The sequence below is a fragment of the Macrotis lagotis genome, chromosome 4 (genome assembly GCF_037893015.1).
Source record: "Macrotis lagotis isolate mMagLag1 chromosome 4, bilby.v1.9.chrom.fasta, whole genome shotgun sequence".
Taxonomy (NCBI): Eukaryota; Metazoa; Chordata; class Mammalia; order Peramelemorphia; family Peramelidae; genus Macrotis; species Macrotis lagotis.
In genome coordinates this window covers 112,104,307-112,126,805 of record NC_133661.1, presented here as the reverse complement: position 1 = coordinate 112,126,805, position 22,499 = coordinate 112,104,307, and the positions used below count along the sequence as shown (strand labels likewise).

At 36.3% G+C, this 22,499-nt stretch overlaps 1 protein-coding gene across 1 annotated transcript in view; it reads right to left on the bottom strand.

The window, feature by feature from the left end:
• The window catches only part of PCGF6 (polycomb group ring finger 6), a 28,748-nt gene extending 7,166 nt beyond the window's left edge, over positions 1 to 21,582 (bottom strand). The window contains 9 exon segments of the mRNA XM_074233799.1: positions 5,065 to 5,163; positions 10,075 to 10,102; positions 14,539 to 14,647; positions 15,648 to 15,707; positions 15,817 to 15,872; positions 19,246 to 19,342; positions 19,440 to 19,539; positions 21,216 to 21,536; positions 21,538 to 21,582. Of these exon segments, the coding sequence (XP_074089900.1) occupies positions 5,065 to 5,163; positions 10,075 to 10,102; positions 14,539 to 14,647; positions 15,648 to 15,707; positions 15,817 to 15,872; positions 19,246 to 19,342; positions 19,440 to 19,539; positions 21,216 to 21,536; positions 21,538 to 21,582 (915 nt within the window).
• Positions 21,583 to 22,499: the final 917 nt, after the last annotated feature.

Genomic DNA, 22,499 nt, shown 5'->3' with positions numbered 1-22,499 from the left:
TGTTTGCAGAAAACACTGTACAAAATGCTCATAATGTGCCAACTAGATCTAGAAAAGGTTAAACTAGATTTAGCATAACTGTTTAGTGGAGAAGTATAAGACATTCTGGAAAGGTATCTGTGAAAAATGATAAAAAAAAAAAAAATTACAAGTTTTTCTGCTTCAAGGGGTACTTTCTCCTAGATATTTTTTCCTACCTTGGCTTCTATGAAACTCTTTAGTTCTCTTTCCTGGAGCCTCTCTCCCTTCCCAATCCCTAGGGATTTACCCTCAAGTCTTCCATATGTCTCATCTACTGCTCCCTAACTTCAATTATGACCTCTGAGCAGAAGATTTCCAAATTTCCTGACTTCTCTCCTCTCAAATGAACTCTAATAGTGCCAAATTCCCAAATGAAAAAAATCTACATAGATGTCCTATTGAAGCCCAATGAACAAATTCAAAACCTCATCTTTCCTCATGACTTCACTATTGATCAATGAAACTGCTAGCCTTTCAGGTTATCAAATACAGCATAATTGAGGCCCTGGAGTAATTTTCCATAATGTTCTACCTGAAAGCTCACCAAGGGCTTCTTTTTTTTGTTCTTTTTTATTCTTAAAGTTTCAACCTTTTTTACAAGTTAAGGTCTTCTCTTCCTACAATTTAGAGATAGGATAGTGTTAGAGAACTGGCTTTAGAGTCATAAGACTTGATAATACCGTTTATAGAATTCTGCACTTAACTTCAATTACAAATTGTAGAGAAGGTACAGACTGGCTTTGGTAGGAGTTTCCTCACTTGAGTTCCCCAAAGCAACGACATCATCATTCCAGTCTATTCTTATTTGTTCTTGACCTCTTTATGACATTAGGCAGTGCTGACCACTCCTTCCCCTCTCATTATATCCTACAACATATTTCTCCTAACTCAGAACAAGCATGCTGTCTCCACTAAAATTACCTTATTGCTTGGAAGAATTTGAAATAAAGAAATATGTCTTGCTGTTTGATCCTGAGCAAATCATAACCTCATACTTTAATTTGTCCATTTTATTAAGTGATGTTCAAAGCATCATAACCCAGACTGCAAAGTAAAGTCTTTAATTCAAACATGGAAATACAGCTATAAAAATGTTGATTGATCAAGTAGACAAAGCAAAATGATTATTTCCTTGATGTGATCTTATAACTTAAACAAAAACTGTAGTATTATATAAAATTAAATATGAACCAGAAGATTGTGAAAACTATTCTGTTAATTCATTAAATCCTCACTAATTAAAAATAAAAACCCTAACCGTCATTCTTGCAATGAGCCACTCAACATATATACATATAAGTCTGATTCCTAAAATCTATCTGAATGTTAGCAATTTAATGAAATGACTTAAATCAAATTCAAATGATTTTATTTTTTCTTTAAGGTTAAAAGGTTTTAGTTACAAATAAATAAATAGGAACAATTATCAATATTTCTAAGTTTAAGGGAAGAAATCAAGTCTTCAAACTTTTAATTAGGATAAAAATTTATTACTATTAGAGCTTTATGTACCTTAATATGCATAGGTCTTCTGAGATAATGATTTCTAAAGTCAAAATTCTAAACTTCTAGGAGAGTTATTGGTCCTTTGAAGTTAATTCCCTACAATATTGTCTTATCCAAAAACTTCTGCCATCATCTACTACTGACTTCTAGGTTATTTGCTTTCTTTCTTTTTCTAAGGCTTCCTTTTCATAGCACTTCTGACATGAATTCATGGTATATGGGGGTAGAATCTTCAGTTAAAGATGTGGAAATATTTAAATCACTAGCACCAACTTAGACCTTAGGTCAAAGCAAAGAATAGATATCTCTTCAGTGGTTATTAGAAGCATTTTTAAAAAAAAAAAGCCCTAGGTTTCATATACTACAAATGAAATCTAAAAAACTAACAGCTAAAGGTAATTCACAAAAACAATCATCCCAGATAATATGGTCCAAGGCACCAATAAGTTCATTCAGATTAATGAATAAAGTGCTAATTAATTCTTCATATAAGCAAGGAATTGGAAGGGTCCACTAAGGTACTTTAGTCCAACTCAGATCTGACTAAGAATTTTCTTTATAATACATAACACAGGGTCATTTAGTCTTTGCTTGAAAATTCCTAGAGGAGGAAATCCACAACCCCCTCATATGGAGAGGCCCATTCAATTTTTGGATTGTAATGTACCTCTCTGCAACCTCTTCTTAGTATGCTTGGTTCTGACTTCTGGGACTGAGTGGGACAATTTTAATCTTTCTTCTACTTGAAAACACCTTAAAACACTTGAAAACAACTTTTGTTTACATCCTCTACCCCCCAAGTCTTCTCTTTAGTTTGCACATTCTCTTTCAGAGTTCAATACCAAAAATCACTCATTAAGAAGTTCTAAATTGGATATTTCTTCCCACAATTGCCTTGCTCCTTTGTTCTATGCTGCTATTTGTGGCTTAAAAGGTAATTACTTAATAGATCTGAAACTCCCTTTTTATGAAGGTCACAAGTTAGTAAGCTTACCACACACTGACCACATTAGTAAAATGAATGGCTTAAAGGATATCATCATTGGCAGCCTTGAGAAATTGATTACCACTGTCCCTATTCATTCTCTAGTTTCTTAATCTTTAAAATGGGGGTAATAGCATCTTAAGCTTGTTGTGAGAATCTAATGTCATAATTATACAGCAGTTAGCATACAGTTAGCAAATACTAAGTGATGCATACATGTTACTAATGTTGATGAGCTAAAAATTCTTCATCAGGCTGAATATGACTCATAGTTATGAGCCTTATTTCAGATCAGTAGCCTAAAAAGACTGAATATCTGTATCAAAAAGTATGTATTTAACTATTTTCTGTTTGCATATATATTTTAGAATGTGAATAAAAACTAGTTTTAAAAAGTGACCATAGACATAGCATGTGAATACTTAGCAAAGAATTGGGAAATTGAAGATTGTGAAGAAATTGCGAATGTTTTTTTCTATTTCAAGATATAAGTGTTTGTCTTCTATAATAATGCTATAGTAACAACAAAGCAAATTTCTACAAAGCCAGGTCAAATAAAATCTTTCCTGGAAAAAAATCTTTTAAAATATCAAATGTGTTTTGCTTGAACAGAAGAATTAGTTTTCTGGAGAAAGTAATCTATAAATTAGAAAGAACTCTCTATTCTTTTTTTTTAGTTTTTTTTTTTTGCAAGGCAAACGGGGTTAAGTAGCTTGCCCAAGGCCACACAGCTAGGTAATAAGTTTCTGAGACCGGATTTGAACCCAGGTACTCCTGACTCCCGGGCCGGTGCTTTATCCACTAAGCCACCTAGCTGCCCCAACTCTCAATTCTTAATACTCATCAAATTATATCTATTTTATTATAACAGTGCCCATGTCTTTTGATTTTTCCATTCAGGAGTAATAATTATCTAATTGCTCATATTTTCCCTTTCAAGGTTCCTGTAAATAGCAATTTATTATAGGTGGCACCAAATGTATTTTTAACTACTTCAGGAAAAGTAAACTTAAGTCCATTGTGTCTACAATCTGATGAATGATTTATTTCTACTTTTCAGTAAACTATGTAATAGTATCACGGCCAAGAATAGAGCTGAAAAGGAAAACTGATTTTCTTGATTGAAAAGAAATGTATTAGGTAGGCTAGCACTATTTCACGGGCATCATATAAGGTTTTATTGTCTTATAACAATCAACAGCAGGTAGGATTTTTTAAACTAGGAATTTGTTCATTTGTTTTGTGTCACTGAACCCACTAGCAGTCTGATAAAGCCCAAGTTTTTAATGTTTTATTTTTTTAGGTATTTTTTTTTTGTAAGGCAAATGGGGTTAAGTGGCTTGCCCAAGGCCACACAGCTAGGTAATTATTAAGTATCTGAAACTGGATTTGAACTCAGATACTCCTGACTCCAGGGCCGGTGCTCTATCCACTGTGCCACCTAGCTGCCCCATAATGTTTTTAAATGTATTAAAAAATTAATCAACTATACTGAAATTCAATTTTACATATATGTGTGAGAGACAAAAGTTTATGAACCCCAGCCTTAACAGAAAATAATTTCCATCATAAACTTTTTTACTGTGCTAGAGAATAAAAAAAAAGATAACACAACTATAAGGGGCATCAAGTTCAAGCAATGAAAAGACAGAGGTATTTTTGCTATGTAATTTACATTTATGCTCCAGCACAGGATTTAGTAGGTATATAACAAAGTTCAAGTATGTATTATGTAAGGCTGAAGGTTGTCCTCTAATTTTATAAATATACAGAAAAAAAAGAAATTGAACAAAACCACAGGCTGACATAGGAAAAATATTGGTTTCTTTCCAAAAATATTTAAACCAATTCATCTTAGGAGATGATCTAATCCTGGAAGAAAAATTGGTTAATAGATAAACTTCTACCTAGCCTTCTTTTCTACAAATGGGGCTGAGAATGGAATCTATTCCAAGGATTTTATTGATCCTTATAACCTCAAATTATTTTTGCTAGGATGAGCAAAGAAAGTAAGTATAATGAGTTAAATGTGATTAAGGTGGAAAGTCAATCTGCCTATCTTTGTTGAATTAATGTCTACGTTGCTTCTCTTGTTTTGTTTTGGATTTTTTAGGGTTTTTTTGGCAAGGCAATGGGGTTAAGTGACTTGCCCAAGGCCACACAGCTAGGTAATTAAGTGTCTGAGGCCAAATTTGAACTCAGATCCTCCTGACTCCAGGGCCAGTGCTCTATCTACTGTGCCACCTAGCTGCCCCTATGTTGCTTCTCTCTTTTTTAAAAAAATTTATTTATTTTGAATTTTACAATTTTTCTCCTAATCTCTCTTCCCTCCCTCATCCCCACAGAAGGCAGTCTGTTGTTAGTCTTTACATTGTTTTCATGGTATTATGTTGCTTCTCTTGACAAACACAGACCACTCTTATTTAGATAAAAATAAGACTCATTAAATGAAATGTTAGAGAATTTCCCCCTTTTACATGAAGGTTATTAGTTCAAGTACAAGCTGCTACTGCTATGCCATTCTTTATCCCAACTACATATATGCATTATACCTGACAAGCTGGGTTGAGACCCATTTTTCTTCTCAGAAATTTTTCAACATGTCCAATAGTTGCTTCTCCTGAAACACGAACAAACTTCTTTTCCAGTGGCTGTAAAAACATTGAAATTATACACGTTGAGGTACTTAGCACATTTTAAACACCTTTCATACTAAAGAAGATTACTCTGTTTCATGCAACCTCTAGTCTAGACAAAGTCAACATACTGCTGTTTCCAAGTCATAAATTGGCACAGTCATTTTCAGGACCAGAACACATTATAATCTAATTCCTTCCTCATAATCACTTACCAAAATTCTTATCATCTTTCAAAATCTAGTCAGGTGCTTCTCCTGATATTACTCTGATATATCCAATGATGACTGAATGATTTCTTCCTATCTCAGGTTTGTTTTTATAGTTCTGGAGATGAGCATAGTACACAATAGGCAAATAAATAAATTTTGGGAAATGAAAGTTTTACTGATGTTTTTTCTTTTTTAATATCATCAGTCTTTCCAGCTCTTCTCTAACAATGGAATCTCCATACCAAAATCCAAATATTGTCCTGCCCTAACAATATAGTCTTCATTCTAAAGCTATAGATAGCCACAAGCTTTCTGCCAAAAGGAAACAACTATTTTTATAATCAGCTCTCTAAAACTCAAGAAATATTTTACCAAAGAAATAGTTAGCATATGTCCTAAAGTCAACTACCTAAATAACAATTAAAAAAAAAAGCTTTTTGAATTCCATGTTTCTAGAAGATATGTTGACATTTTGGGGGTTAAAAAATGCTATAATATCTCATAAAATAGATCTTCAACATAGAAGGAATTCAATTTGTAATATTAATCTGCAGGATTGATGACTGAAATAATATAGCTAGAACTTAAACAAATAGTTTGAGTGTGAGAAATAGAGGGAAGACCTTACTTGATTGTTGTCCTGAAACAATTATAAGCTTTCAAAATAAATTATGTCTTACTGATTCACTTGGAAAGAAAAAATATATCCGTTCCATCTTTAGCCACTAATTGAAATCTGACAGTCTGAAGAGCCTATATTCCTTGACATCCTCTCCAATGCTGGCAGTCCTCCCCTCTCTTTTGACCCAAAATCATTTAGAGGTAGAACTGGCATAATTCTTGCTCCCCACAGCTACTTTCAGAACCTTCTTGTACTTTCATTCTTTGAAATTCACATCATTAGATTATACTGACCTATCCAGATATTTGTTGATGACTACTATTAACTTTTAAGGTTACCATTTCTTCTTCTGTGATTTCAGCCCTTGGCTCAGTCTTTCTCATTGCCCAAATCCCTGCTTTTCTTCTTCATGACTTCAATATCTACTGGGATCACACTTTGAACAGTCTGGATTCCCAGAATATCAACCACAACTTTCAGGATCTCTATCTCTATTCTGCTGGCTAAGTACCTATGGGATAATCACATCTTAAACTTTTTCATCTCTTAAAACTGTTCTACTACCTTCAGCATCTTAAATCCTTCAGAGGCTCTTCTCTGATCAGTTTTCGGTTCTCCCTCTCTTACTGTCTCATGCCCATTGAAATTGCTTTCTACTGAGATGAGAGTACTCCACACCCTCATTCTCTATTCTCTAATTTTATTATTGCATGTTTTGCTTAACTGTTTTGATCATCTGATTAACCTAAATCAACTAGGCAGTTTTCTTTTCTTGAGTCCCATGTTCTTATGATGTTTATCCTTCCCTAATCTTCATCTTTAGCTATCTTCACCATGTGCCTCATTTCTTCCTACTTGAAAGATATTGAATGCTAATACAAGAAGTAACAAAACTGCAGACTGGATCTATCACAAATTATGTTTTCTAACTTCATTGCTACATGATAATTCTTTTATTCATGTGATTGATATCCAAATACAATTTCCATAGTAGTTATTCCAAACCTTTTTCTTTGTGTTCCCAACTCCATTCCTATCTCCTTCTCTCAAAAGATGAACTTGTCTCCTACTTTACTAAGATGGCTGTGAGCTTCCCTTATTTTCCCTCTTCGGGTTTTCAAAATTTCTACACATTCATACAATCCTTAGACAATCAGTCTTTCAATAAACATTTATTAAGTGCTTATTGTGTGAAAGGAATTATGCTAAGCACTAGAGATAAAAAGACTTTGGCAGAAAGGTACAATGTAATTGGAGCATGATATATGTATGTATGTACAAATACATATATGTACACATAGAAAAAAAAGGAAGAGATTAAAAATAAAATAAAAATTTTGGAGGAAATTGGAAACAGAATAACCTAAAGAAGATACTAAACTTAACCCAAATAATGAGTTCCCTGAAAGAAGAGATCAAATAGAAATAAATGATTCCTTGAGATAACCCAGAAATAAAGAACAAAATCAAAAGATTGAAAAAACACATCTGATATTAAAAACAAGAGACTTGTTAAACTAGTTAATGAGAGATAAGTGCTATAAGCAACCTTTAGAAGCAGCTCAAGTACCAAAGAACTATAGTCAAGGTCACAAATGACCTGCCAATTTTTTGCATAAATGAGAAGAGAACCAGAAAATAATATTCTATAATGTAAAAGATATATGATTACAACTAAGAATAATTTAATCTACAACATTGTGCTACAGGAGAAAAAAAAAGTGGAACAGAGAACTTTCAAGCATTTCTGATGAAAAGAGTTGAGTAGGAACTATGCAATGCAAACAGAGTCCAGAGAAACCTAGAAAGACATGAATGATGATTCAGTGCTAACATTCTAGTAAGGAGAAGAAACAAGTATTCCTCCAACTTAATGCCTTCAAATAGCATTGAGGGCTTTAAATAAGAAAAAGACAGAACCTAGACTGAAATGGTTGTTCTAAGCGGGGGAAAGGGCATATAAAAGGAACAGAGTATAGAAAAGAGGGGAAAAAAAGGGTGAAAGCTATTTCTCCCAACTGGGATGTATGAGAAGAAAAGTATTCAGAACAAAGTAATCAAGACTGTCAAAGAATACAGAAAGGTCAATGAGAATGAAGACAAAGAAAAGGTCATTAGAGTTGTCCACTGGAAGACTGTTGCTGACTTTGGAGAAAATGTTTTCAATTCAATAAAGTTGAAGAAGTGGAATGCTGAATGTAGAAGGCCTTTTTAAGGAGTCTGGCTAAGAAAGGAGAGAGAGGAAAATGCTAGATCATATTTAGCAGAGAGTGGGAGCTAAAAAGTTATTAAGGAAAGAGACCTTAGTAGTGTTTATAGAAAGCAGAAGCCAGAGATAGAAGATTAAAGAGAAGCAATAATAATGGGAGCATTCAGAGATTGAACAGAAAGAAGATAAGATAGGGGGAAAAATCAAGGAGTGAGGATGTCTTATAAAATTATAAGATCAAGATCAAGATTTCAGTTTTGGAAAGGTTGCTGCTAGGTGGAGCAGTGGCCAGCCCTAGAGTCAGAAGGAAGTGAATTCAAATCAGGCCTCAAGTACTTAACAATTACCTAAGTGTGACCTTGGGCAAGTCACTTAACCCCATTGCCTTGCCAAAAGAAAAAAGAAAAAAGAAGGGGGGGGGCATTTTTACAGATTTGATAAGAGAAAGTTTGGAACAACCTCTAGGGGAAGTGGATTATAGAATTAATGAGGGAGAAGTAGAAGTTCTAGTTGTAGTGAGGACAGTTAAAATCAGTTAACATTAAACTATAGCTAGCATTTCTTTCTAAGACTTCCTTCCTCCAGCCCCATTTAGCATCATGTGAGTAGGAGCAAAGGAGCCAGATGGTATGTAATTCAGGGATGGTGTCAGATTATCAGAAAGTCTATCTGCAATCCTAGCACAATCTTTGGGAAACTCTTATTAAATTTCTCCACCAAAGAAACACCTATTTATTCTTACCCCTTTCATGTTCTAAATTGTTTCTCTGTTCTAAAACAGTACACCAATTCCATGTCATTTTTATTTTATTTTAGATTTTTTGCAAGGCAATGGGGTTAAGTGGCTTGCCCAAGGCCACACAGCTATGGTACTCTTGACTCTAGGGCTCTCCATCCACTGTGCCACCTAGCTGCCCCTCCCCATGGTAATTTTTAAAAATAGCCTTCAGAGCCTTACAAAATAGCCTTACAAAAGTCTTAAAAAAGAGAGATTAAACCTACTGATTCCCCTTTATTCATATGCTTATCTACCCTCTCAAACAACTGTAATAGATTAGTAAGGCATTTACCTTTACAGAAGGCATGTTGCCTTTCTCTGAATGATATAGACTACAGTATCAAAGCACAACATTGTGTACAAGTGAAGCCTATATTTTGAAGCTTTAAAGACAATTCTGAACCAAAGTATATTCCAAAGGAGCTCACTCTTCCCTCTAAAATCTGAAATGATTGAAACAACAAGTTAGGGTAGGTTAACTTGAGCCAAAAATGTTACATGCAAACACAATTTTAATCTTTTATGGGGCTAAGTGCCAACTATGTAAAAAATGCTGAGACATTTTCTCATTATAGTCATGTTTGTTTAGTATTTGGTTTGAAATATTTTTAAATGGGTTAACCATTTGTTTTTCTTTACTCCATCTTGCCTTAAATAATAAGTCTCTACATGTTTCTCATTTTTTTTCTCAAAAAACATTCTTGAGGGGGCAGCTAGGTGGCGTAGTGGATAAAGCACTGGCCCTGGAGTCAGGGGTACCTGGGTTCAAGTCCGGTCTCAGACACTTAATAATTACCTGCAAGGCAAACGGGGTTAAGTGGCTTGCCCAAGGCCACACAGCTAGGTAATTATTAAGTGTCTGAGGCCAGATTTGAACTCAGGTACTCCTGACTCTAGGGCTGGTGCTCTATCCACTGTGCCACCCCTAAAAAAAAAAAAAACAAAAAAAATCCATTCTTGAGATGCAGATAGTGTCCTTCACATATTTGTGTTATTCATGAAACATTTTATATAAATCTCACTGTTAAAGGTAATCTGATTGAGTTTATAGGCTATAATAAGTCATTTGAAATGAAAAATATAGCTGAAATTGAAAAAAAAATACCTTAAAATGTCCTGTGCCTTCATTAGCACTGAAAAGAAAGAGAAATCAAATTTCAATTTTTAATCTTATTTTAACATATTAAAAAACAAGAATATGAAATTGGATGAGATAAATGTAAGCTTTTAAGAAACAAAACACTGCGAAGCTAAACTTTACATTTTTAAATAATCAAAAGTAGATTAATGTCAACAATCTTGACCCAGTTAAATTTTACTGATAAAAGTTCTCCTGCTTGTTTTTTTCTGCCATCTGGTGGTTTCATATCAGCAGCTTTATCAATAAATTCATTTTTAGTTTATTATTCTACAAAATAGGGAATTTCAGAATTTAATATTAAAAAATTCTTTTTTAATATTTAATTTATTTTCACAATATAATAATCTTATTTTAAAAGAAAACAATTCCTCCTCTTCCCCACAAAGATGGAGAAACCCCAAGAAAAATAAAGTGAGAAAAAAGTGTGTTTCAGTCTGTGCTCAGATACCATCAGTTCTGTCTCTGGAATGGAATGCATTCTTTGTCACAAGTTCATCAGAAGTTGCTTCAATACCCCCACCAGCTGCTATTGCTAACTGTATTTCCCTCTATTCTATTCCTCCCCACTCTCATTTATTCTGTTCTCATTCTTTTTACCCTGTCCCTCCTCAAAAGTATATTGTATCAGACTGTCCTCTCCCATGATCTTACCTCTCCTCTATCACCTACACCACACTCTCCCCCTCCCCTCTGCTCCCCCATCCCCTTTCCCCCATCTTTTTCCTCTAGGGTAAGATAGATTTTTTTTTTACCCAGTTAAGTTTGTATTATTTTCTCTGAGCCGCTTCCTATGAGAATGATGGCTCACTCACTCCCCCTCCTCTTCCCCCCTTCCACTCCATTGCAAAAGTTTTTTCTTGCCTCTTTTACATGAAATATCTGAATCCATTCTACTTTTCCTTTCCCTTTCTCCCAGTATATTCCTTTCTTGCCCATTAACTCCATCTTTATAATATATTATACTTAATATTAGCACCCTTCTGTGCCTTCTCTATATATACTCCTTTTAACTGCCCTAATAGATGAGAAGGTTCATATGAGTTAACAGTATCATCTTCCCATGCAGGAATACAAGCAACGCAACATCATTAAATCCCTCAAAATTTGTCTTTCTCATCCACACTCTCTTTGCTTCACCTGAGTCCTGTACTTGAAGATCGAACTCTCTGTTCAGCACTGATCATTTCAATAGTAAAGCTTGAAAGTCACCTATTTCATTGAATGTTCATCTTTTCCCCTGAAAGAGTATGCTCAGTTTTGCTGGGTAACTGATTCTCAGTTGTAATCCAAACTCTTTTGCCTTCTGGAATATCATATTCCAAGCCCTATGAGCCATTAAGACATTCTTAAGTTCAACATTTTCCTGCTCATATTCTGGGTTCTTCAATTGCCCCCCCAAAAAATAATCTCTAATGAAACAAGACTTCACAGGATTTTGTGGGCTGGACCATTTATGGTAGCTCTGTTAGAGGATGTCTGTTCAGTAATTTACTCTAATTTCAAATTTCACACAGCACCTTGCACATCACATGAATTAGAATATTATTTTATATGATTGGTGTCCCTCTACCATCTTATCTAAATTATATTCTTCTCAACGCCCAGTCTTAATACTCATAAGACAGAAGACACATCATGTGTTATAATGAATTCATCTTACTAAAGTGTCAATCCTTATCTCCTTAAAAATATTTGTATGACTCTCTAGAAATACAGAAATTTTAAGGTGAAAGGGATATTAAAGATTATCTAGCCCGAGCCGGCGAGTCGCGTCCAACCTGCCATGACCGCCAGCGGGTCCTCGGGCCGCCCCAGGCTGCGCAGGCCGCGGCCACCCCCGGCAGCAGGGCCAGAGCCCCTGAGGGCGTCGTGGAGTGGCTCCAGGGTGCCTACCGCTTTGCCACGGACAGGAATGACTTCCGGAGATAATGCATTTCTATTATGGCCTTCTGGGATCTGAAGAGCAGCTTCTAGGAAGCACTGTCCAGCCCATACACGACCATTGGAAGACCTGTTTTGACTGGCCACCACAAATCTGGTTCAGACTTGCTTCACTCCTCAGTTAGCCATCCTTTCAGTCTATGCTTAGGCATGATGCGAGGCACCTTGCCTTTGCTCCATATACATACATATGTATCTTTCAGATTCTTGCAGGCTGAGCCAGCTAAGGAATGTGTTCTATGTGGAATTTGCTGTTCTCTTCAGTTATGTGAAATTTCTTTTCTTCTAAAATGTTTGAAATAAAAGTCAGCAAAAAAAAAAAAGATCATCTAGTCTGACCTCCTCAACTGAGGTACAGAGAAACAAAATTTATCCAGAGTCCCACAGTTAATTAGTGGTTGAACAGGGACTAGAATTCAAGCCCAAGTAAAAGACTAGGACTGGATCTTATTGTACCAAATTTGTTACTAAAAAAGAAATAAAAACATATAAAATCAAAGAATTTCAGAGTTAGAAGAAATTTTAGAGCAAACTATACTCTTCTATACTCAAAATAAACCCCAACATTCCTGCAACATTCCTGCTTAAATACTTCCAGTGAAGGGAAGATAATCAAAATCACAAAGCAGTCTATTCAATTTCTATAGCCCAAATTTTGGAAAATTCTTTTTTTTCAGATGAAATCTTTCTCCTTGTAACTTCTACTTTACTGATTCTAGTTTTTACTACTAGAACTATTAAAAAAACATCTAACCCTTTGATGACATGACAGGTCTTCAAATTACATCACCTTTTTTCTTTTCTTTTCCAGATTGAGTATCCTAAATACCTTTAATGTTCTTTATGACATACTTTCCGGACTTCTAGGTTATTGTGCTCTGGACATACTCTAGCTTGTCAATGTTTCACTTAAAATATGGTAGGCAGAACTGAATATGATATGCAGAAGTGAAGAAAGTACAAGAAGATTATGACAGTTCTCTTGTTCCAAGCATTAGAATTCTATTTATTCAACTGATAATCTTGTAGAATACACTTTCATTCATATCTTACACAGGTTCCTTCTCAGCATCTTTCATATATTTATGAATTATTTTATGTAGGTTTTGGGGGGTATCTTATTAGACTGTGGAGGTCAGCTAAGCACAAAGTAAAATGGGACTGTCACTTTCCTTGCATTGAGTGTTATTTTTTCAAATAATTCAGTTTATAAGACTCCAGAGCTGTTTTGAACAGTTACAGTGAGCTATTAGCTTATAATGAGACAATTCACCTTACTGTATAAATGTTGTGCAAATAAAATAAAAAATATTTTAGTTAAATTTCAATTCTATATGCTAATTAGTTTGAACATTCTGAAAACTGTTTTCAACAAACAACTTTGCGTGTTATTCAAAGAACATATAATTTTGGAAATAGAATAGAGTATTAAGGGACAGCAGCACACAGATCATACCTTGGCCACCTGACTCTAGTTTTTCCTCCTAACAATGGCCTTTTTATTGTACATAGAAACTAAAGCTCAAGGAGCATCAATGATTTACTCCAAACCATAAAAAAGCATGAGTAAACAATGAAGAGTATTTTAATAAGTCACTACACCAGCAGTATATGGGGCAGACCATGTAATAAAAGCATAGTTTGTTATTATAGTCCAAAAGGTAAACCATACCAAATTAGATTCCTGCACCGCTTTAAACACACTGAAGGCTGCCAGTTGGTCTGGACTCAGCACATCGTCTGCATACGGCTTACTCTCCGACACATAAAATTGTTAATTTAGTCTTTCCTTCTTCTCTTAGTAAAATGATATTTCTCAAAATGCAAAACTATGGAATATTGATATTTTCTGCTTGAATTTAGGAATGACTCAATGTTTCAAACTCTTAAAAGAAAGCATAATTTGATTTCATCATCATCAAACACTTAGTGAACAGTTACTAGTTGCACACAAAAGCTACTTGCTTAGTTGGAGAGATGAGACAAACAAACAGTTATGCTACTCAATATTGTTATACATCTTTCTAAGACATAAATGAGTAATTTAGAAGATAAAGAAGTTAAAGAAGTAAAGAAGTTCCTAAGACAGACTGATCAGTCCAGGTTGGCTAGTCATTTTCCAGAAAAATATTTTGGTTTCTTTTGGCAAATTTATAAAATAAAATGTATAAAATGTGTAAAAAAATAAAATTTATAAAATAAAAATGTATATATACTTTTGAAAAATGAAAGTTTTAAATATATATACAGACATATTCTGACTATAATAGACTATATTAGACTTTAACAGACTATAATAGACTTTAACAAAGCAGAAGCAGACTAAAATATATCAAATGTTAAGAGTATATAAGGAATTTCTTTTAAATAAAATAGCTATGAAGAAAACATTTTAACCTAGAATTTAATAAAGTTTTATATTTACAATGATGCTACAAAATCTTTTTTTATAAGGCAAAATTTTATGTTAATTTTCAAGGTACTCACCCAATGAATTCCAGTAATAAAGACATATCAAGTTCTGGTGGAATACGAAACACTGACCCAAGAACTTTCCGAGGTCTCCCCCTGCTCACAGGGACTGGTTGAGGTACAGCTATTTAAGGACAAAATTAAAAGTGCTATGCGAAAACAAAATTCCATATATTTTTTCCATTTGATGGTCAATATATAGTATGTTATTTAAAAAAGTAATTATCGGGACAGCTAGGTGCTGCAGTGGATAGAGCACCAGCCTTGGAGTCAGGAGTACCTGAGTTCAAATCTGGCCTCAGACACTTAATAATTACCTAGCTGTGTGGCCTTGGGCAAGCCACTTAACCCCATTGCCTTGAAAAAAATCTATAAAAATTTAAAAATTAAAAAAAAGTAATTATAAAACTCTCCATAGCTAATTTCATTAACAATAGTAATCAGTATAAGTTCATGGAGATAATCAGGAATTCTGTAAATAGCCTACCCATCACTTAAGGAGAATGGGTCATCAGATGAGGAATAAGAAGTTTTATTAGAGTACTTTGAGTATTTATTGATTTGGAATCAAACACATTATCCAAACACCTATTTCCAAAACAGAATCCCCAAACTAGAGAAATTTCCTATTGTTAAGAATTATGATTTTAATGTTGATTAGTAATTTCTGTGAAATAAATTTAATAACAATCCTTTTCACAACTAGGGTAATTTGTTTTAATCATGACAAGTCCTACATTCCTTCATACATATTAAGTGACGTGAATCAGTCTAATTTGTACTGTGCTATACAATAATGTACATCCAAGACTACACAATCAACTCAGTCACTCCCACAGGACATGAGGACACCTATGTCACAGGGATGTAACTGTTATATTCTCCTACATGATGGCTCATCCTAGGAAGATCATCAAGTCCCCATAATGATTGTGCATGATCTACTTCCCCCACCTCCCTTTTCCCTAATGATCATGTATGTATTCTGTGCCTGTAATTCCATGATTGCAAATTGGTTCCTAGCAAAGAAGGTAATTAGAAGGTTAGAGATAAGTTCAGTAAAAATTCAGTTAAAACTATTAAAAAAAAATAAATGTACACTGAAATATATTGTACAAACTTACCAGGTTTTGGTACTTCTAGGCCTCTTTCTTTGTAAAAATCATGCATTTGTTTTTTTTCTCCTGTAAAATGAAAAAAAGATAGACTAAATTATATTTAAAATGCAAATGGTAGAGTAAATGGTGATTCTGGGATTCAGAACTTAGTAATAATTTTTTTTTAAAAACTTACTTTCTTCTAGATTGATCACTAATTTGTATACTATGTCTTGTAATTGTCGATCCAACCTAATAAAAGGAAAGGATGAAGGGTAGCTGAGAGTTCAGAAGAATGCATTTCAGTACAGCATACACTATGTTCTGGGCTTTGTTCCCTTGTAAAAAATGTACAGTTCTCCTATCTGGAGGTAGTTTACTTTCAGGCTGACCTCAGAGCTCTCAAGAAGAGGGTAAACTATACTATCTATGCTATGTAATTCATTGTATAATTACATTCCACCTTTTAATTGTTCATGAGTTGTTTTGTATGGGATAGATTTACTTCTCTATTCAGAATTTCATAAACTTAAGAATAGGGCATTTTTTACACTTTATGGTTCTTTCCATAGGACCCAGAATAGGGTTTATAGCAGAAGATCAATTAAATATTTATCCAATCAATAAGAACCACTGATTTCTAAATGGAAAGACTTTGATATAGCTAACTTATTTTTATTATATTATGTCAAAAAGGAAAAACAAATGTTAAAACAATTAACAAGAAAACCGAAAATTTTAGGACTACAACAAAACTGTATTTAATTAAGAATTGTAATAGCAAAGGTTTCTTGATAAAGAGGAAGGAATCAAGTATATCTTATCACATAGGTTTACTCAGGGTGGCTAGGTGGCGCAGTGGATAGAGCACAGGCCCTGGAGTCAGGAGTACCTGAGTTCAAATCCACCTCAGACACTTAATAATTACCTAGCTGTGTGGCCTTGGGCAAGCCACTTAACCCCATTTGCCTTGCAAAACACTAAAACACATAGGTTTACTCTATGTCCCTCCAAGGAATTTAAAACCTAGGCAAACACTACATACACAAATGAAAGAAGTAATTAATACTAAACAGTATAAGGTTAAGTCAAGTCTTAAAACTTTGAGATATTGACCAGTAGAACTATTGGGAGTATAGAAAAAATACACATGATGAGGCAACATGGTTTAATATAAAGGAATGAACTTGGAAATCAAGAAGACTCAAATTCAAATTCTACCTGATACCAGCTGATGAGCATGAGCAAGCCACTTAACTTCTACAAGACTCAGTTTTCTCATCTATAAAATAGGTTGGAGCACTATGATACCTCTCAAAAGGTAAGGCTCAAATGAGGAGACCTATCTAAAGAGTTCTACATACAAGCACCATATTGTCAGTTACTATGAGGTAGACAGGATTTTATGAAAGAAATATGTCACTGAAGGTTCCCTGATTTAGAGAGAAGGGTTAGTTGTCCAGATTAGCAAAGGCATGGGAAGTGGGGGGAAAGCATGAGAGATATGCAGTAGGATTTCTAGTCTTAACAGTTCTTTTTTTCAGAGATCTTAAAAATATTGTTTTGTGGGATTTTTTTTCACCTGAATACAAAATACATATCTATATATTTGAGTCTTCACTCAAGTTCTCTTCTGATGCTCCATCACAGCCAGGAGATGATCCTGAGTTTTTGAATGTCAAGACCAGAAGTGTGTTTCAGGTAGAAGATCTTACTAATCTGAAAAGGCCAAAGACCAGTCTAGTTCAATTCATTAGTGACTCCTCAACAGAATTGATCACAAACTTGTTTTGACCATAGCATCTCATGAAACCATCTACTAAAATCTTGACCAGGGCCCTCATCATCTCTCATCCACACTACTTCATAACTAATTGATTGACCTGCAGTCAGTTAATCTCTCCACAGATAGTCCTAAAGAACAGGTCTAATCGTATCATTCCTCTGCTTAAGAAGTCAGTGGCTCCATAGTACCTATAAACTCTGGTTGGATACCCTATCTTTCTAGGCTTATCACATATTACTCCTTCCCCAGGCAACTTCACTCCCTTCTGTAGTCAAATTGTACTGATCCTATTGCCCATATAAAATATTCCAACTTCTACCTCTGTAACAACCTTTATTCCATTCCTGGAATGTTCTCCCTTCCCCATCTTTACCTCTGAAATCCCTAGTTCCCTTCAAGGTTCAGCTAAAGATTCACTTTCATCAAGAGGCTTATCCTGATCTTCTCCAATAGTTAATATACTCACACCCCCAAATGACTGAGTATTCAGTTTTATAAAGTTCACATTTACTTATGTATATGTGAACATCTATTACTCTCAAATAGAATAAAACCTCAAAGAAGGAATAGTCTCCCTCTTGTACTCAGACATATAAGTACTTAATTGATGCTTATCTGGACTAAAGTGTGAAAAGCATATAATCTGTCTTGGTTAGGGTTAGAAGGAGCACCCATATGAAGTCATGAATCTTCAAAGAATGCACTGGAAGTGGGGGGTTGATTGTCTTTAATTTTAATTATTAAAGTCATTCGTCTTTGCCCCCTTAATATGATTCTTTTGAGAGGCTGAGTTGGTATTGAACAGTAGTATCAATCACAAAAAGAAAAGGAGGAACTACTAAATTGTACATAAGGATCTCTGCAGGACACATATTAACTTATTTATAGCCTATTTATTTTTATTTATTTTGTTAATATTTTCCAATTAATCTAGTCCAGGCTGCTTAACCCTGTGTTTGACTCTTTTGCTGTAAGAAGTGGAAGAAGGCTGACTGTGGAGGTCAGGAAGACCTGGGTGGAAGTCCAGTATCTGACAAACACTAGCTTTGTGTCCATGACCAAGTTCCTTAACCTCTCAATATCTAGAAAATGCTTTAGAACTATGAGCTACAATAATATGCTGATCTACACCGGTAGAGGTAATTACAAACAGGAGCAAAAACAAAAAGATGAAAATGAATACTCTGATATTTATACTTGACTGCTACTAAACTTAAAAAAACTGATTCTCACTCATAAGCAAGATATTTGTTTTGGATTTTCCTCTATTCTTGAATGGACTATTTAAAAACTAAAGAAACCTACATATTGGAAATACATTTAGTTCAGCTACTTCACTGTATAATAAGGGTGCAGGCTACTCTTTTTATCCTCACCCAAATGCTATTTTGCTTTCAGACTGATAAATTTATCTAGCTTCTGCTGCTCCTCAACCTCTTTTCTATTATTATTATTTGAAATTTAAAAATTTTGTTTATTTTGTTACTATATTCTGGACTTTGCATCTACACATAAGACTATGAAATATGTTTCTAACTTTCTCCCCCCCCCCCCCCAATCTCTAGGAGCTTCTTCACCTATTATTGTTTCCTATGTCAAGCCTGCTGTCCACCATGGAGTTCCATAATAGGATACTGACGCTTCATTCAAAGGTCCAGGTCATATAACACACACACACACACACACGTTACATTCTAAACCTATGGAAAATAATATTGCACTGGCCTCAGATTTCTAATCTTATGAGAGCATTCCAACAAACCTTTAACTACAGTTGAGTATCTACATAAAGAGCTTGCGTGATTGCTGGCCACATTAACCACAATGAGATGTTCTTACCTGATGTTATAAAGAGGCTGTGTCTGATGAACAACTATGTTGCATTTTGGACATCTGTTGCTATAGTAAAAATGCCTTACGATGCAGCTTTTACAAACTGTTGGGAAGGCAATGTTTTAAAAATTAAGACATTTTCATGAATTTGAAAATACACACAAAATCATGATTATGTATATATACACATATATGCTTACACGTGTGAAGACATTCTGTAATAGTTGTTGCATCTATTAAGTATCCTTTGCAGATTGAACATAAGATGTATGGGGTCAATTCAGAGAGACTGATCATGCGCTGTAAATATAATGGAAAAACAGTCTTTAAAGAGAGGCAGACAATCTTCCCTCACATGCAAAATGAGAGTTTAGACTAATAATTGATCAGTAAGCAACTACATTATGCCAGTCATTGTTCTAAGTGTTGAATGAAACAAAAAACAAGGAAACAGATCTCATACTCAAAGAAGTTTATCTAAAAGGAAAACAACTTGTACACATATTAATAGTTGCAAAGCAAATACAAAATAAGGAGAAAAAGGGAAGTACTAGTAGATACTGAAGTAGAAGCTGATGAAGCAAAACAGACACAGAAAAAAACAGCTTATAAAAAGGAACAGAACAGAGAGATGGAATATAGTTCTCTGTGCCCATTTAACTGTTAATCTATTTGAGGGCAAGAACTTTTACCTCTTTCTATCCCCCATGCTTAGCAAGGTGCCAGGTCTATAATAGTAGGTGCTTAATATTTACGGAATTGAACTGAATTTGAGGGAAAATGCAGTTGATTTTGCTAGGACAACAAATCCAAGGAGTAATAAAAAGGAAAAAAAGTAAGGTCATTTATTTGGAGCTAGGATGCCCAAGGCTCTAAATTTATCATTCTAAATATGACTAAAGTCTGTTTTACAAGACTCTATCCACTGCCCCGCAAACATTCAGCGATATACTAATTTTACTTTTTGAATTACTTACACAAAAAATTATCAGATTGTCTTCTGTTGGGGGGAAAAATCGTAAAATTCAAAACGTTTCTTTTTGAATTACTTAAGTATTCATTCTTTCCAGGGGAATGAACAAGCATTTATTTAAGACCTATGTATCAAGGTACTGGGATAAGGCCTTTAGGCCTTTGCAAAGATAACTGATCTTTTTTCTCAATAGTTTAATAAATTTAATTCAGGTTTTACATTTTCACCATCTAGAAAGCTTAAGTTTTATCTGCCATATTATTTGATTCTCATAATAATTCTAAAAGCAATGGAACAAAAAACACATCCCCAAAACCATGAAGGGTTTGAAAGATGAGCAAATAGTGGGTGAGATAAGTTAAGAGGTTTTGCCCAGGCTCACAAAGCAAGTCAGCAGAAGAACCTGGCTGTAATTTCAAGGCTTCCATTCTTTCCACGAGGTTCCACGGATTAACTATATGCATAAGGATAAAAACGATAATCGCAGGAGCCAGGAGAAAGTCATTTGGCACTTTGGACTGGAAGTCAAGTAGATCAGAACTGGGGGGTTCTACCACTAACAAGCTTTGAGGCTTGGGGGGAGTCAGTTCTGCCTTCTCCACCAGTTTTCCTGCAGGGTAACATTGTAACATGAGGATGTTTGACTGGGTCAGTCTCCTCTTTTCGTGGCTCTGCCTTGCCTAGCCGTGCTCCAGGACTCCGGGGCGCTCCAGGATCGCTTGGGGGAGAGAGAGGAGGAGAGAAAGACAAGAGAGACCCCCGCCCACTCCCACCCCAGTCTGGAGAGCGCAACAGCATGCGGACCAATAAAAAGCGACACATATGTGCGCGCACACACGCATGCAAACACACACATACGAGGTGTGAGTAGGACATGGTTTAAAGCGCTTGGGCGGGTGCAGCAGATGGGGCTCCGGGCAAGGCCGGGTGGGCGGCGCGCACTGGGGAGGGGGCTCGTGGGCGCCCACCCGCTCCTCCCCGCCTCCAGGGCCGCCCGGGTCACCTCGTCCTCGTCCTCCGAGTCCAGCCTGCCTCCGTCCAGCCCCAGCGGGAAGCGACTCCCCTCCTCCTCCTCCTCCTCCTCCTCTTCCTCCTCCTCCTCCTCCAGCTCCTCGTCCTCCTCCTCTTCTTCGTCCACGTAGTTCCCGCTCGAGCCGTCCAGGCTGCGCTCGGGCTCCAGCTCCGGGGGCCGGGAGCCCGAGCAGCCGGAGGTGCCCACCTCGGGCGGCGGCGGCAGCGCGGGCGGCGGCGGCAGCGCGGGCGGGCCCTCCTCCAGCACCGGCGGCGAAGCGGCGGGCTGGCGGGGCCGCGGGGGCGCCGCAGAGGGCGCCGGGCTCCCGCGCGCCGCACGCGACAGAGCCGCCCTCCATGCTCGTGGAGGAGCCCGGGCCAAAGAGGCGGCGCGCGCGCCAGCTCCGCGGGCCGGCCGACGGGGAGGCTGCGCAGGCGCGGCCCGGCCGCGGCAAGGGCTGCCGGGAAACGTAGTCCGTCCCCGCCCCTCTGCCCCCTCCAATCCCAGACAAGGGCGGGGTGACGGAGAGCAGGTGAGGAGGGCGGGGCTCGTGACCCACACCTCCTTAAAGAGACTTGGCCAAAATCCTAAACCAGCTGAGGAAAAAAGTTCTGACTCTATCTAAAAATGGCTGAAACGCTGGTTTCGGCCCATTGTGTGAGAATGGCAGCTCTGGCAGGGCTGGAACGGATTTTGGACAAATAAGTTCGTTTTTTTTTTTTTTACAAGGCAATGGGATTGTAAATTAAGTTCATTTTCAGATTTTTTTTTTTGGGAGGGGCGGCTAGGTGGCGCAGTAGATAAAGCACCGCCCTGGAGTCAGAAGTAAATGAGTTCAAATCTGGCTTCAGACACTTCATAATTACGCAGCTGTGTATATATACTTTTGGGGCAGCTAGGTGGTACAGTGGATAGAGCGCCGGCCCTGGACAGGAGGACCTGAGTTCAAACCTGGCCTCAGACACTTCATAATTACCTAGCTGTGTGGCCTTGGGCAAGCCACTGAACCCCACTGCCTTGCAAACAAAAAAAAAACCTAAAAGAAAAAAAAGAAAAATATACTTTCATTTATTTCATAAAATATTTCCCAGTTATATGTAAAACAGATTTTAGCATTCATTTTTTTGTTTAATTAAAGCAATGGGCTTAAGAGTGATTTGTCACGCCCAAAGGGTAACAAAAATGTGCATACCCTTTGGCCCAGCAATACCACTACTGGGTCTATATCCTGAAGAGATGAAGAAAAAAGAGTAAAAACATTACTTATACAAAAAT